This window comes from Cherax quadricarinatus, chromosome 5 (assembly GCF_038502225.1).
Source record: "Cherax quadricarinatus isolate ZL_2023a chromosome 5, ASM3850222v1, whole genome shotgun sequence".
NCBI lineage: Eukaryota > Metazoa > Arthropoda > Malacostraca > Decapoda > Parastacidae > Cherax > Cherax quadricarinatus.
Genome location: NC_091296.1, coordinates 73,376,922 through 73,395,060, shown reverse-complemented (window position 1 = coordinate 73,395,060; position 18,139 = coordinate 73,376,922). Strand labels below are relative to the sequence as shown.

At 45.2% G+C, this 18,139-nt stretch overlaps 1 protein-coding gene across 5 annotated transcripts in view; it reads right to left on the bottom strand.

Moving 5' to 3' along the window:
* LOC128685096 (uncharacterized) overlaps positions 1 to 18,139 on the bottom strand; it is a 937,077-nt gene that overhangs the window by 37,980 nt on the left and 880,958 nt on the right. For all 5 annotated transcript variants that reach the window (XM_053771603.2, XM_053771605.2, XM_053771602.2 and 2 more), the window contains one exon: positions 3,339 to 3,442. In XM_053771603.2, the coding sequence (XP_053627578.2) occupies positions 3,339 to 3,442 (104 nt within the window). The remainder of the gene's footprint in view (positions 1 to 3,338; positions 3,443 to 18,139) is intronic.

Here is an 18,139-nt window from a genome sequence, read left to right as displayed (position 1 = left end):
TTTTATTTACACGCTGGAAGCCTCTACACGAGTCACAAATTATCACCGTCATGCGTCAAACATTTTGCTCAGAAAACATCAAAGGTCACTCCCGTACGTCAAACACCTTGTTCAGATTTCACTTAATCACACACAAAACTGGAGGAATACAGCTAACAGTGACAAGACACACATCACAGGAAGTTTGACCGAAGAGTCACACACACACTGTGACAATTTCTTCTTAGTCCAGCACAATGTAATACGAACCACCAAAACGAATTCAGCAAAGTTATTAAAACGAAACCAATAAATCTCGATTTCAATTAAATACACCTAGAAGATCATGTAACAGGACGCAGTCCAAGATAGGTACAGTACTTCAGTCCAAATGGTAAGGAACCTAAGTTCCTCAAGTCAGTTCCAGACCAGCTGGGTTGTGGTACCTACGTTGGACTTTGTTCCTAGCACAAACAACCTGATTGATTAAACCATCAACCATAAAGCCTGATTTGTGACCGAGCAGCAGGATGGAAGGGGGGGATGGCGATGACCTAGAATCAAAGGTATACAAGGAATCACAAATATAAATCATATGAGCGCAGCGGCATTAGAAACATAGGTAACACGCCAGCCACTTAAGGGTAAACTGAAGAAATTTGATGTAACATCATTATTTACAAGAATCTTTGATTTAAATTTGACGAGTACGCTTGGACCAGCAGATCATTTAGTACCGAGATCAAACGCTCCCACGTATAATCGTATTTATTTTCCTGTAATGCACACAGCTTTATGGATGTTTTACAATGGTATTTCCTTACATGGAAAAGCCCCCAGTTATGCAATGTATTTCATATAAGAGTTAACCCTCACCCACACACGCATCTTAATAATAATATCTATTTCTACAAGTACATGTACAAGGTATACAGGCCTTGGTGACATTAATGACATACTACTATATAGTAAGCCGCTTGTTATGCAGAGCATTTCGGGCAAATTAGGTCAATTTTGTCCCAGAATGCGACCCACACCAGTCGACTAACACCCAGGTACCCATTTTATACTGATGGGTGAATAGGGACAGGTGTCTTATGGAAAAACGCCCTAATGTTTACCAGCCGTACCGGAGATTCGAATTCCGGACCTCAGTGTGCGAGCTGAGTGCGCTAGCGATCAAGCAAAAACCATTCTCACACACAGTAAAACACCAGGATAAAATATCCTACAACAGTTACAATATAACTTCAAATGGGTAACATTAAAAAAAAACTGATAAAATAGACACACATGCAACACTTGGGTATCTTTAATGAGGAAACGTTTCGCCACACAGTGGCTTCATCAGTCCATACGAAGGAGAATGGTGAAGAACAGGAGTAGTTCGAGGTAATCAGTCCCTCAGCCTCGAGTCGATGTGGTCAGTCCATCAATCTTTAAAAGAATAGAGCATATCTGCGGAGTAGCAGTTTGTATACCGTAGGCAGGAGAGGTGCAGCAGTCGTAGGTGGTGTCACATTTGTCCAATGTGGAAGTAGGTCGTGCCCAAGTGTTAGGCATGTGAAGAATTTCCTGTTATCTTAGAGGACCCTACAGGTGTCCTGGTACAAGGTAATCTAGAGGACCCTACAGGTATCATGGTACAAGGTGATCTAGAGGACCCTACAGGTGTCCTGGTACAAGGTGATCTAGAGGACCCTACAGGTATCATGGTACAAGGTGATCTAGAGGACCCTACAGGTGTCCTGGTACAAGTTGATCTAGAGGACCCTACAGGTGTCCTGGTACAATGTGATCTAGAGGACCCTACAGGTATCATGGTACAAGGTGATCTAGAGGACCCTACAGGTGTCCTGGTACAAGGTGATCTAGAGGACCCTACAGGTATCCTGGTACAAGGTGATCTAGAGGACCCTACAGGTGTCCTGGTACAAGGTGATCTAGAGGACCCTACAGGTGTCCTGGTACAAGGTGATCTAGAGGACCCTACAGGTGTCCTGGTACAAGGTGATCTAGAGGACCCTACAGGTATCCTGGTACAAGGTGATCTAGAGGACCCTACAGGTATCCTGGTACAAGGTGATCTAGAGGACCCTACAGGTATCCTGGTACAAGGTGATATAAAGGACCCTACAGGTATCCTGGTACAAGGTGATCTAGAGGACCCTACAGGTGTCCTGGTACAAGGTGATCTAGAGGACCATCCAGGTGCCCAGGTACAAGGTATAGTGAGCCCAAGAAATAACACATTGAGACAGACTCCATCACCAGTGCTACTGAAGCATCACTTGCTCTATCCTTACCTCAACTATCCTCATGAACGTCGAAGCAACCAGACTGCATGCCTACAGTCTAGTTGAAGGCCTCCCGATGGAAGGAATTACATCTGACTTTCCCTTATTTGCATCAAGACTCACTGTCTCCCATGACCGCAAATGTAGTGTGACACCTTTCACTTCCGATACTATGACGCACTCTAACCGACCTCCTCGCTGAAAGTCCCACCTCTAACACACTATTTGACTGATGGAAACTAACTTATTGCAGCAACCATGACTTAAATTTTACACCGACATTAACCCCCACCTGCATAACCTCTACAACCTCACACACCTCTGCCCACTACACCACTGTTTTTCAACCAGGGTACACAGCACACTGGTGTGCCACTGATAATGCCCGGGGGTGCCACAAGGTTGTTAATTTTGCCCTAGCTTCGTCGTCTTAATTAAAGCACCACAATTTTATTTGGCTAGTATTGTATAATTAACTACTACAGAAGAGTTAAATGATAAACTATTATAGTATAATAGTTTATCATTTAACTTGATTAATATCAAGTCAAAGAACATTATGATGGGAAAATAAATTTATATAATAGTTACCCTTTACGAGGAAGAAATGAAGGCATCTCTGTCCAATATTCCACCTAGATTTTATCAAAAGGATCTGCCAATGACACCAAGCCCAAATATATCACTAAAAAAGTTAAAGAAGACTAGTTTTTCTTTATTTACTGTGTTCTATAATGCTTATGTATCATGGCTTATACTAAAACGCTTGCATATTTCATATTTCCTGTGTTTTTTATATGCTTGTATGTTTTCATTATCAAGACTAAGTACTCTTGGGAAGAGGTTCTAATAAAATACTGACTAGGAGTGTCACTGAATAAGATATTTGACATGAGGCTGCCATCACTGGAAAAAAAAAAATGAAAACCACTGCACTACGCAGTATGATTCACACACATTTCCCACACATTTTGATTAATAATAATAATAATGTGATAAAAGAATGTGCTGGCCATGTGCCTTGCCCATACACAGCCATACATGAGGAAGGTTGTTACTTACCACGAGTCGGTTGGGTGTGGAGTCTGGGGGTCGTGCCCCGAGGATGGGCGTGGCAGGGGCCGACCCACGCCTGTCCGACCCACACGCCTTCTCATATGACGTGTCTGTGGAAGGAAGAGCAAGACTATTAGAAACAGTTTACCATCATAACAGCAGTTATAACCACAGTTTACCATTATAGCTGATATATGGCAGTGACCATATTGACGGCAGCTTCCCTATTACACACACACACACACATATACATACATACATATACACACACACACACACACACACACACACACACACACACACACACACACACACTTGAAAGGTGTCTAAATATAGCTAGCGAAAAATTCAGCAGTGAAGGATTGAAAGTTAGGAGGCATGGCACTGTAGCCATCACTACGATACTCATAAAGTGAAACCAAGATACTTGTACGAAGGTGATACCAGGATACCTCTCGGTGATACCATATCTCTACAAATGCCTTTACCTTCGAAGAGTTTCGAGAGTTTTCCTACTCCCGCATCCCGGCCCTGGGTCAGGCTTGCCTGGTCAACAAGGCTGTTGCTGCTGGTGGCCCATATGGCGAAAATTCTCCAGGAAAGGGGGTACATTAACATCCCCATTCAAGGCAGGTGAAATTGCAGAGCTAGAGAATGTACAGAGAACCTTTACTTGCACGTATAAGTTCCGTCAAACACCTTAACTACTGGGAGTGCCTGGAAGCACTTGACTTGTACTCACTAGAGCGCAGGCAAGAGAGATGTATCATAATCTACACCTGGAAGATTCTGGAGGGACTGGTCCCTAATATGCACACAGCAATCACTCCATACGAAAGCAAAAGACTTGGCAGGCGATGCAACATACCCCCAGTGAAAAGTAGGGGCGTCACTGGTACACTAAGAGAAAACACAAGTGTCCGGGGCCCAAGACTGTTCAACAGCCTCCCACCAGCAATAAGGGGCATTACGGGAAGATCCCTGGTTGTCTTCAAGAGGGAGCTGGACAGATACCTAAAGACGGTGCCGGATCAGCCGGGCTGTGGTTCGTACGTTGGATTGCGTGCGGCCAACAGTAACAGCTTCGTTGATCAGGCCCTTATCCACCGGGAGGCCTGGTTGTGGACCGGGCCGCGGGGGCGATGATCCCCGGAATGCCCTCTAGGTATCTCTCAGCCCTCTGAGGGACTTAGCCCTCTGGGAAGAGGCTAGTGGACTCTTCCTTCCTAACAGCTTTATTAAACCCACATGTATGCACCATAGCGTCATGAGACACGCTTTCCTCTCCTTGCTAGAGTTCTTGATCAACTACACAGTGAAGGTTGAACGAGAGTAATTACTCTTTCGTCTTTAGCAGGAAAATTAAGGGAAAACCTGCACCCCACTTTATCTACAAGTTGAGACTATTATGAATTCTAGTCTATAGCTAGATAACAAGAAACCAACCCTTTTGTATTAATTACTGTTGCAATGTGTATCAAGGAAGAGATATAAAGCTGAATTTAGCATATCCTTTGTGGGAACGATGAGCTGGAGGGCGACGGACCTCAGACTGCTTCAAGGAACAAACTAGAGACGTGTCACGAGGGCGTTGCCTCCTTATCATTAAAAGACAAAGGGACAGTAGTGACCAGTACATTCTTGACTCTTGTTCATTCTGACAATCTCAGGAAACTTGGAAAGTTAGACTCCCTTATACGAGTCGGGAAATTCGTGGTAGAACTAACCATGTAGTGTTTATTGCGTCTCCGAAACTATGAACAAATAATGGTACGACAAAACTATGAACAAGTGATGGTACTGAATGATGAAGTGCAACCGGTATTGCAAGTGATTGCAATGAACATTCCCGATGTAGTGGGGAACATTAGTGCAACATTCCTCGAGACACTCAAGCCTTCAGTCAAGTCACTGGGCCTTAATGGTGCTGTCAATGCCATAAGCTCAAGTTACACAAGCAAGGTAAGTCTTTATCTCACTTGTAATGACAAAGAACAGCAGTCCTGGGGCAGACACAAGTGATTAGGGCTGTTCTATTCGAGGCCATAATTAGAGGGCTTTATGCCCAAACCAAGTGAGTACCACTACGCATTTCACATGATAGTGAAATGCTAGATATACGCTCCTTGGGGGCAAATTGGTATCTAACCCACTTGTTAATCCACAGCCACAGTGGGACCTGGAACGGCACCCAGAGGGGATGGCCAGGGAGAGGCTACTGGACATCGTGCTGTTAACAGATAAGTACCGATTGCTGTATGTTGTTTCATGCAGAAAAGTGTGCTTATCTAACCAGTTCTCCACAGCCCACATATCAATCACTGATCTGCAACCTGGTGAAGATACTTGTCCAGTTTCCTCTTGAAGACTTGTGCACTTGTCCCAGCAGTGTTTCTAATATCTTCTGATAAGATGTCGAATACTCTGGGCCTACGGATGTTTATACAATGTTCTCTTATTGCGCCCAAGGTGCCGTTGCTTTTTTCCCATCTCTCTCTTTCCAGTATGTTGTCATGGCAGTGTGCAGATTGTGTGTGTGTGTGTGTGTGCGCGCCCCCCCCCCCCCCGAGTCACAGCTCCTTGCCCCACTTTGCTGGTCGCCACTAAGCCCACTCTCTCCCTGCTCCATGACCTTTATCGTACCTCTTCTTACAGCTATGTATGGAACCCACCTCCACTCCCTCCAGTGTCCTCGGGTTGAGTTCCAACCACTTCTCGTAGGGCATACCCTCAGCTCCGGGACTAGTTTTGTTGCAAACCTATGCACTTGCTCTAATTTCTTGACATGCTTGACCAGGTGTGGGTTCCATACTGGTGCTGCATACTTCAATATGGGCCTGACGTACAGTGTTTTGAATGACTCCTTACTCAGGTGTCGAAACGTTATTCTTAGGGTTGCCAGGCGCCCATAAGCTGCAGCAGTTATTTGGTTGATGTGCACCTCAGGAGATGTGCTCGATGTGATACTAACCCCAAGATTCTTTTCCTCCAGTGTGGTTTGTAGCCTTTGCCCCCCCCTAGCCTGTACTCCATCTGCGGTCTTCTCTGACCTCCAATCTTCACGATTTTGCTCTTGGTGGGGTTAAACTCCAGGAGTCAGTTTCTGGACCCGGCTTGCAGCCTATCCAGATCCCTTCGTAGTCCTGCCTGATCCTCACCCTTGTGAATTCTTCGCATTAGCTTCACATTGTCTGCACACAGGGACACCTCAGAATCTATCCCATCCGTCAACACCGGTCCTAGGACTGACCCCTATGGAACCCCGCTCGTCATAAGTGCCCACTTGATACCTCGTCACTTACCATCACTCGTTGTTTTCTTCCTGTCAAGTATTCTCTGATCCAATGCAATGTTTTTTCCTGCCTGTTCCTCTAGCTTTTGCACTAATCTCTCGTGTGGAACTGTGTTAAAAGCCTTTTTACAGTCCCCCAAAAAATGCAATCTACCCACCCCTCTCTCTCTCCTGTCTTACTTTTGTCACCTTGTCGTAAAAGTCCAGTAGTAGGTTTGTGATACAAACCTACTACTGGAGTGAACGAGCGAGCGAGCGGGCGTGCATGTGTGCGTGCGTACACCTGAGCTGGTCCCAGGAGGTGCTTGATATCATAAAGCCGGCTAGATACATACTAAACATCCCATGCCTTGACAAGAAACCTTGCTGATACAGGTAATTAACTGCGTCATCACCTCAATCTGTGTTCCAGCACATGCATATCCATTTGGATAACGAAGACTAGAACTGCCTGCCATAATCGAAATGTTCTTACTGTTGATTTATTAAAGGAAAATAACTTGGTACTGGAGTTTTCCCTAAGAGTCATCATTCAGCAGTGCCGGCACTATGGTGGGGGCACAGCAACACGGTGAAGGTGGGGCAGTCAATGTTTCTGTTACCAACAAAGATATGACTCCAAGCAAGAAATTAGCTTCATTACAAACACTTCTGCATTCTTATCTTGGCTTCAGGTTTATTATTCATAACTCTGAAATGCTGTCATTCTCTCACTCGATAGAGATTTATTTAGTTTTAAATGCAGCGATCGCTTTAGTTTTTCCACGTGAATTTGGACACCTCATTTATCTACTTTCAACTTTTTACGACCACAAGTGTAACTTATCTGAAGGTCTCTGGAATCCTCATCACACTGTATTTATCGATCATACTGCCATATATTCCCTCTACCATTTCATGTATACAGATGTGAACAAGGGACCCAATACTGATTCCTGTCTAACCCCACCTGTCACCACTGATTCTGCTGCCTGCCTGTCGGTCATGCCTGCACCCAGATGCTAGTTGCTGATCAGCCAGGGTGTGGTGCCTACGTTCGACTGAATGCTGCTTGCACCAACAGCCTGATTGATCTAGCCATCGAACAGGTCTGGTGTGGGATTGGGTAGGTCCGATGACCCATACCCCCGGAATCAACGATAGGTGGATCACAGTGTAATACAGCGAACCGGATATCAAAGATCCGAGTCAGTTCACTCATTGAGTGGACTCAAGATGCTACCTGAGAGAGATTGAATATTCTGTTACTGCAACAAACGTGATGTTTTTATCATCAACCTGGCCAATGATTAGTGTTCGTGACCATCAGCTAACACTGGCCCTGGGCCAGGCTTGGCTGGTGCTTGCCTGGTCAACCAGGTTATGCTGCTAGAGGCCCCAGTGGCCCACATACCCATCACAGCCTGTTTGATTTGGCACATGGTGACGATACTTGTCCAGTTTTCTTTTGTCCCAGCAGTTTCTATCTTCTGGTATGATGTTAGTCTGGGACTACGGATGCAGATACAGTGTTCTCTTGCTATATCCAAGGTGCCCCTGCTTTTCAGGTTTATTTTGTACTTCCCCCCATATCTCTCACTCCAGTATGCTGTTATAGCAGTGTGCAGACTTAGGACAAGGTTCTCAAGTACTGTCCACTTACATATATCTCTTCTCTGCTCCAGCGAGTATATTTAGGACTGAGGCGTTCCCAATAATTTAAATGCTTTATTGATTATGTTGGCCATAAATGGTCTATTTGTTCCAGCTCTTACATTTCCCTGCCCTGAACGGAGCCGTCATCGGCTCCGTTCAGGGCAGAGAAATATTCCCATCATTTATGCAGAGATGTTGGCTTCATAACCAGGGAAACACGCCTGATAAGAGTGGAACTCCACGCAGAGAAGTGGCCTCTACCCCAGTAGCAAATTATTCAAACCCGCTACACTGACTACAGTGTTTAGGTGACACTGTTCGGGTGAAAAGGGCAAGAGGCTGGTGGGGTAATACACAAATAATCTGCACATAGGAGAGAGAAAATTCTATGATGACGTTTCGATCCGAACTGGACCATTCACAAGTCACACTGACAAGAGTGACCCAGTATGTATGTGTATGTATATGTGTATGTATATATATATATATATATATATATATATATATATATATATATGGGTTCGAAACGTGGATGGGGTAAGAACACTCATGTAGGCTGGTTAGTATGTATAATTATAACGGAAAGTATGGGAAGCACCATCAGCCGCCCTGCCTCTCTGCTCTCTATCTTAAGACTGACCCACCAGTGCCTAGTGTGAGCGGCGTTCAAAAACATGCTATGGTCAGCAGCAATGTGAATAACAGTGATTCACACAGACGGTTGATAGTGAGTCATCTACTAGTAACTGGTTACTGGTAACTGGTACTGAGAGCTCGGCGACGCTAACGTATGCCATCCCGACATACAGCTAATACAAACTAGAGACGGCAGGCGTATGGCTTGGGCTGATTCTATACAATGGCAAAGTACACAACAATTGAACATTGCAACATACATAAGGAGAATATTGGAATGGAAGCTAATGTAATTTACTGTAATGCATTACAAGGTATGATCTAGCACAACTCGTAGAATGAAACTCAACATTGGGAGCTTGGAGAGGATTGGTTTCTTAACCTGGCGGTGACTACTGCAGCCCAGTTCTGACACCTCAGAGAAGATGTGGGTTCTTTTCTTTCAATTCTCTAGCAGTTATCTTAGGTGTACTCTAACTGCTTCTTTAACACATTTAAGGTATGAACAGATGTCTTCTTCGTGGGGCCAGGCCGAAGTTTGGCAGACGGTATCTGGACACCGCTGGTTTGAAACGCTGCACCCAGTTCCTCACTGAACACTCACGCACACCAACATTCTCCACTATTTCTTTCGTCTGGTGGTCAGCTTTGTGAAGCCCTATGAGTTGAGGTATAGTTTCAGGTGTTAAAGACTTACCCATAATCAAACATGCATAGCCCCAAAGCCAAAGGGAACACAGGACAAAAAATAGGGTGGATGAGAGAAACGTGTAGCACTTCCTCTCACCACGGCAGCCACGTGAGCACTGAGGAGTCACTGTGGAGTGTGGCGGCAGGCCGTAATGTCATGCTAATGGCTGCTACCAGGCATAATGCACTGACAAAAAAAAACCCGCCTGTATGGTAGGCCTTTGATTTTCATCACCGAAGTATGCAGGGGCACTCACCTGGCATAATGCCGTGACGAGCACTGTAAGCCATTGCTGAGAAACACTCTTGAGCAGGGGAAACCTTTGTTTTAAAATGTTTTTACAAAAGTGGATCTTTATTGAGTACTGTACCATCATGGAAACCCAGTGAAAAACAAAAAAAAAATCTTGCTTGGTTTCTCTTCTTTTTCCTCACTCTTTGCCTCATTTTTTCAAAACTAACATTCTGTGGAGATATCCTTTGAATAATAACTGGTTACTGGTACTACTGATATATATATATATATATATATATATATATATATATATATATATACATATATATATATATATATATATATATATATATATATATATAGATATATATATATATATATATATATATATATATATATATATATATATAGTGGTAGTAGAAAGTAGGGCAAGCAGTTTCTGCCACAAGAGATAGAAGGGGAGTGAAGGGAGGAAAGAGGCAAATGTAGTCCCTGTTCACAAAAAGAAGAGCAACTACAGACCAGTGTCACTCCTGTCAATCACTGGTAAGATCCTTGAGACAATAATCTCAAGACAAATGACGGAGTTTTTTGACTACCACTCACTACTTTGTGATCGTCAATATGGCTTTAGGAAAGGTTACTCTGCTGCTGATCTGTTGTTAAACCTCTCCACTAAGTGGCACCAGTCACTGGATGAATCCAAAGTCAGCTGTGTGGTAGCACTGGACATTGCTGGTGCTTTCGACCGGGTGTGGCACCAGGGCCTCTTAGCAAAACTTCAAGCACTGGGAATTGCAGGCTCTACGCTATGTCTCCTCAGTGATTACCTTCATGGTAGATCTCTAAGTGTAGTTCTCAATGGAACGGAATCAGCAAGACATTCTATTGGGGCAAGTGTTCCACAAGGAAGTGTGCTGGGACCATTGTTATGGAATGTCTACTTCAACGACCTTCTTCATCTCATCCCAGAATCACATGCACATGCAGATGACTGTACACTGACATTCACTTATCCAAGAGAAGAAATGCCAGCTGTTCTAAGCTACATGAATCACCAGCTAAGAGCTATATCAGCTTGGGGAAATAGATGGCAAGTAACATTTGCACCCGAGAAAACGCAAATGATGATCGTCTCTAGGCACCATGATGGTAATGCTGGTGCAGTAGTAAGGATGAATGGGAGGGTGTTGGCACCTGGAGAAGAAGTTGATATCCTTGGGGTGAAATCTGACTCCAAACTAACCATGAAGAACCATGTAAATCTTGCAAACAAGGCAGCCAGGAAGCTTACAGCACTTCGCCGTATCTCGCATCTGCTTGACAGTAGGGGTTGCAAGATTCTGTACGAGGCACAAGTACGCTCACACCTTGAGTATGCTCCACTTTCTTGGTTTGCCTGCCCCCCCCTCTCATCTGCGACTACTTGACAGAGTGGAGAACAGAGCAAGACATCTCATCTCTTGCCTGGACGCAGCCTGGATAGATCTGTCATTTCAGCAGAGCCTTCAACACAGGAGGGATGTGGGTGGCCTTACTGTTATGTATAAGGCCAATATTGTTAAAGTACCACACTTGGATCCACTTCGAGGACAGCGTGAAACAAGCTTTTATGCCACAAGACGGGCGGAAAGCAGCAACTTCACTCTGGCTGTACCCTTCTCCAGAACATCACTCCATCTGAGATCATACATACCCAGGATGACTCTAGTATGGAACACATTCGTACAGCATGTCAACGAGATAAAGTCAGTTGATCAAATGAAAATGCTGGCCCACAAATGGCTCCAACTTCATCCTGTTCCCTACTTGTGTCTCATAACAATAAAAATGCTTTCAAATGAGCTTATGTAGGTAACAGCTCTTAGCTTGTCAATAAAGTTAGGAATCCTTAACCTGTAAATAGCTTGTCAATAAAGTTAGGAATCCTTAACCTGTAAATAGCTTGTCAATAAAGTTAGGAATCCTTAACCTGTAAATAGCTTGTCAATAAAACTAGGGATCCTTAACCTGTAAATAGCTTGTCAATAAAACTAGGGATCCTTAACCTTGTCAAACCCTGTGTAAAAAAAATAGTAATAGTAGTAGAAAAGGTAGAAGGTAGAAGCAGTAAGAGTGGGCTGGTGAGGGGAGGGTTGTCGGGGGAAGGGAAGGGGAATAGGGTTGTTAGGTGGTGGGGTTGTGTGGTATGGATGAGTAGGAAGTCATTGAGTGGGAGTAGACTTGCTGGTGGTGGGGAGGGGGAGAGATTTGGGATGGTAGAAAAGGGTTGTTGGGAGGGGGATGAGGAAAGGGGCGGATGGGAGGGGATGAGGTAAGGAGTGGACGGGAGGGGATGAGGTAAGGAGTGGACGGGAGGGGATGAGGTAAGTAGTGGACGGGAGGGGATGAGGTAAGTAGTGGACGGGAGGGGATGAGGTAAGGAGTGGACGGGAGGGGATGAGGTAAGTAGTGGACGGGAGGGGATGAGGTAAGGAGTGGACGGGAGGGGGTGGGTACAAGGCTTCTTTATGGGTCGGCTGTGGTGGTCGTTGGGGGAAGGGGGGAGCACAGCCGGAGACCCATCATGTAGAATTGTATAGCCTTATCCTGCCAGCCACCAGCTGTTTCCTGTGCCCTTCTGCATCCTCTCTTAAACGCACCCACACATGCAGGCAGGCACACGCACGCACTAGTACGGTACTCACACCTAGTCAAGCACGTCAAGAAATTAGATAAAGTGCAAAGGCTTGTAACCTCATATCAGACATAAACAGAGATATACACCACAGCACCGTATCATCCTTTGCGGATGATACTAGGATCTGCATGAGGCTGTCATCTGCTGAGGACGCGGTTAACCTCCAAGAAGATATAAACAAAGTTTTCCAGTGGGCAACGGTAAACAATATGATGTTCAATGAGGACAAATTCCAACTACTCCGTTATGGAAAACTGGAGGAGATAATAACTAGAACAGAGTATACTACTGACTCCGGCCATACAATAGAGCGGAAAAATAATGTAAGGGACCTGGGAGTAGTAATGTCTGAGGATCTCGCTTTCAAGGATCACAACAGTGCCACGATCGCACGTACAAAGAAAATGATAGGATGGATAATGAGAACTTTCAAAACGAGAGATGCCAAGCCCATGATGATCCTTTTCAAATTACTTGTTCTCTCTAGGCTGGAATACTGCTGTACATTAACATCTCCATTCAAAGCAGGTGAAATCGCAGATCTGGAGAGTGTACAGAGATCCTTTACTGCACGTATAAGTTCTGTCAAGCACCTTAACTACTGGGAACGCTTGGAAGCACTTGACTTGTACTCGTATTTGTAGATGAATGGTTCAGAGAACCGACATGTTGATAAATTAGACACATATGCAACTCTTGGGTATCTTTATTGAGGAAACGTTTCGCCACACAGTGGCTTCATCAGTCCATACGTAGGAGAAACTTGAAGAACAGGAGGAGAATGAGGTAATCAGTCCCTCAACCTTGAGTCGATGTTGGAACGCAGGAGGGAGAGATATATCATAATCTACACTTGGAAAATCTTGGAAGGAATGGTCCCAAATCTGCACACAGAAATCACTCCCTACGAAAGTAAAAGACTGGGCAGGCGATGCAAAATGCCCCCAATAAAAAGTAGAGGCGCCATTGGTACACTAAGAGAAAACACCACAAGTGTTCGGGGCCCAAAACTGTTCAACAGCCTCCCATCAAGCATTGGGGGAATTGCCAATAAACCCCTGGCTGCCTTCAAGAGAGAGCTGGACAGATACCTAAAGTCAGTGCCGGATCAGCCGGGCTGTGGCTCGTACGTTGGACTGCGTGCGGCCAGCAGTAACAGCCTAGTTGATCAGGTCCTGATCCATCGGGAGGCCTGGTCACGGACCGGGCCGCGGGGGCGTTGATCCCCGGAATAACCTCCAGGTATGACTAGTCCCGGAGCTAATGGATATTGTCCTACGAGGAGAAGTTAAGAGAAATCAACCTGACAACACTGGAGGACAGGAGGGGCAGTGAAAAGATAATGACGTATAAAATACTGAAAGGAATTGAGGAGGACAGGGACAGGATGTTCCAGAGATGGGCCGCAGGAACAAGGGGCCGTAACCGGAAGTTAAAAACTCAGATGAGTCACAGGGATGTTAGGAAGCATTTCTTAGCACTAGAGTTATTAGGAAGCGGAACAACCTGGAGAGTGATGTAGTGGAGTCAGGATCCATACATAGCTTTAAGGAAAGGTACGACAAGACTCTTGGAGCAGGGAGAGTAGACCTACCTGGAATCTAATTGGAGGGTATTCCGGGGATCAATGCCCCCGCGGCCCGGTCCATGACCAGGCCTCCTGGTGGATCAGGGCATGATCAACGAGGCTGTTACTGCTGGCCACACGTAGTCCAACGTATGAACCACAGCCCGCCTGATCCAGCACTGACTTTAGGTATCTGTCCAGCTCCCTCTACTGGGTCTACTGGTAATTCCCCGTATGGCTGGTGAGAGGCTGTTGAACAGTCTTGGGCTCCAGACACTTAGTGTTTTCTCTTAGTGTACTAATGGCGCCCCTACTTTTCACTGGGGTATGTTGCATCGCCTGCCAAGTCTTTTGCTTTCGTGGGGAGTGATTTTTGTGTGCAGATTAGGGACCAGTCCCTCCAGGATCTTCCAGGTGTAGATTATGATGCATCTCTCTCGCCTGCGCTCCAGCGAGTACAAGTCAAGTGCTTCCAGGCGTTCCCAGTAGTTAAGGTGTTTGATGGAACTTATATGTGCAGTGAAGGTTCTCTGTACATTCTCTAGATCTGCAATTTTACCTACCTTGAATGGAGATGTTAATGTACAGCAGTATTCCAGCCTAGAGAGAGAACAAGTGATTTAAAAAGGATAATCACTGGCTTTGCATCACTTGTCTTGAATGTGCTCATTCATTATCCATCCTATCAGTTTCCTCGCAGATGTGATAGTGGCACTGTTGTTATCCTTGAAGGTGAGATCCTCAGACATTACCACTCCCAGGTCCTTCACGTTATTTTTCCGCTCTATTGTGTGATTAGAGTTTGTAGTATATTCAGTTCTATTATTTTCTCCAGTTTTCCATAACGGAGTAGTTGGAATTTGTCTTCATTGAACATCATATTGTTCTCCGTTGCCCACTGGAAAACCTGTCATCCACCGAGTGTCCTCCGTGGATGACACATTCATGCAGATCTTAGCATTGTCTGCAAAGGGTGATACGGTGCTATGGTTTATATCAGGAGCTGTTTTTTTGAGGAAGCTGTCCAGTTCCCTCCTGAAGATAGCTAGGGGTTTGTTGATAATTCCCTTTATTCATTGCATGAAGGGGGGGGGGTGCTTGGTCTAACACATTCACAGTGGTGCACTCATCGCTCACCTGCTTCTCATTGACGGTATCTTTCACCATCTGTCAAGCCTCTGGTCTTCATAAGCAGCAATTTCGGCGTGCAGGTTTGGTTGAGCATAGTTCCAAGCATGTCGTCTAAGGCACCCATCAATAACCACTCCAACGAACACGAGAATGGCAAATTTAAAGGTAGCTTTGAAGAACAACAAGAAGGCATTCACGATCTTATACACGGCATATGTTAGCCTAGCGTAAAGTATGCAGCGCCAGTATGGAATGTACATCTAATAAAGCATGTAAAGAAGACTGCAGAGGCTTCCAACTAGATTAATCCCAAAGCTGAAGGGTATGAACTATGAGGAGAAGCTAGAGGAGCTGAGTGCAGTGTCCCAAGGTACTGTCCTGTGGCGCCACTGTGTGGCGAAATGTTTCCTCAATAAGGATTCCCATTTGTTGCATAAGTGTCTCATTCTTTAACTTATCGGTTTTCTAAACCATTTATCACATTTGTCAGACACTAAAACATCATGAGATCTTGATACAAGGAATTCTTCACTATTTGTCCAACCTTTGGACGAAGACCTACTTACACTAGTGGATGGTTCCACTGTGACTCACCTGACTACAGTATACAAGCCACTTCTTCGACCATATACTGTACTTTCAAGATTGATGGACTGAACACATCGATGCCATCTCCAGCTCCTTTCTTTACACTGTTCTTCTTTGTATTGGACTGATAAAGCTACTATGTGGCGAAACATTTCTTCAATAAATATTCCCATATGTTGCATAAATATCTCATTTCTTCAATATTCACTCTTGAGAAACGTAGACTGGGGGAGATATTAAAGTATACAAGTGGATGATGGGTGTCAACAAAGGCGATATTAAAATACTGAGGATATCGAATCGAGTAAGATCTAGAAATAACGGATTTAAGCTCGATAAATTTAGATTTAAAAAGGTCATAGGTAAATATTGGTTTTCAAACAGAGTTGCCGATGCTTGAAACAATCTTCCGAGTTGGGTAAAAAGAGACTGGACAAATATACGAGTAGGAGGGGCTAGGTTTGATTGGTGTTTAGAGTATGGAAGTAAATTCTTGGCCAGCTTTGGGAAAAGGATGAACAAACACATGGGTGGTTTTGATAAGGATCTGCATTGTATGGGTCAGTGGGTCTGCTGCTGCTGTGCTCCTTATTTACGCTATACTCACTCCTGCACAAGATGCTGTTTCGCTATAACTCGCTAGACCCAGCAGCACCAAGACCCTTCCCCTCAAGTCTCTCTCTCGAGTGTTGAGGGATAACACCAACAAACTCCTGTGTATCATATACCCAAATAAACCTAAGACTCGTCTCCGTAGATTATTCCACCAAAAACCAAACGTCTTTGGATATATACCTCAGTAGAAGACAAAGAATTGTAGGAAGATATAAGAAGGGTTTTCCAGTGGGCAGTGGAGAATAACATGACGTTCAATGGTGTTAAGTTCCAGCTGCTTAAATATGAAAAGAATGAAAAACTCAAGACTAAAGAGGATCATCAAATAGAATGAAAGGAACAGGTAAAGGACCTGGGAGTAATTATATCAGCTGACCTTCTTTCAAAGAACACAATAAGGGAAATATCACGACAGTCAGGAAAATAACGGGGTAGACAATGAGAACTTTCAAAACAAGTAAGTGCCAGTGGTGACATTTTCCAAATCACTTATGCTCTCTCGTTTGGAATACTGTTCAGTGTTGACGGCCCCGTTCAGGGCAGGCGATACCTATGATATACCTTTGATGAGTTTCGAGTCTCTACTCTCGGAGCCCGGCCATGGGCCAGGCTCGTCTGGTGCTTGCCTGGTCAGCCAGGCTGTTGCTGCTAGAGGTCCGCTGCCTCACATATCCATCATTGCCTAGTTGATCTGGCACTTGGTGAAGATATCAGATTTGGAACAAATAGATACAGTGATGTTAGAAAATATTTCTTCATTCGTACAGTTGTCAAAAATGGGAAATGACCTGGACAGGGGTGTGGTAGAGGTACGATCCATACATAGCTTTAAGAGGAGCCGGGGGAGAGTGAACCCAGTAGCGGCTAGCGAAGAGGCGGGGTCAGGAGCTGAAACTCGATCACTGCAATAACATATAGATGAACGCGCGCACAATAGGTAAGCGGAAAGGTGAGAGGCGGGGCCAGGGGCTAAGGCTTGACAACCTCTGAAATCACATAGTAGAGAGGACAATCAAGTCTCTATTGACAAGAATCTTTGATAAATGGTAACACACACACACACACACACACACACACACACACACACACACACACACACACACACTCCCTACCCCTACCCCTCCTTCCTTCCTTCCTTCCTCCCTCCCTCCCTCCATCTCTCTCTCTCTCTCTCTCTCTCTCTCTCTCTCTCTCTCTCTCATGAAGATCTCACAATCGCCGGGGAGCAGTGAGCCATGGATATATTTTCCGGGGGTTTAGAGCACATCACAATACAAAACCCTCCCAGCCTACACCAGAGAGGAAGGAGGGATGAGAAAACACCAGAGGAAGGTGTGTGGGAACACCAGTGAGAGGGAGGTGTGTGGGAACACCAGTGAGAGGGAGGTGTGTGGGAACACCAGTGAGAGGGAGGTGTGTGGGAACACCAGTGAGAGGGAGGTGTGTGGGAACACCAGTGAGAGGGAGGTGTGTGGGAACACCAGTGAGAGGGAGGTGTGTGGGAACACCAGTGAGAGGGAGGTGTGTGGGAACACCAGTGAGAGGGAGGTGTGTGGGAACACCAGTGAGAGGGAGGTGTGTGGGAACACCAGTGAGAGGGAGGTGTGTGGGAACACCAGTGAGAGGGAGGTGTGTGGGAACACCAGTGAGAGGGAGGTGTGTGGGAACACCAGTGAGAGGGAGGTGTGTGGGAACACCAGTGAGAGGGAGGTGTGTGGGAACACCAGTGAGAGGGAGG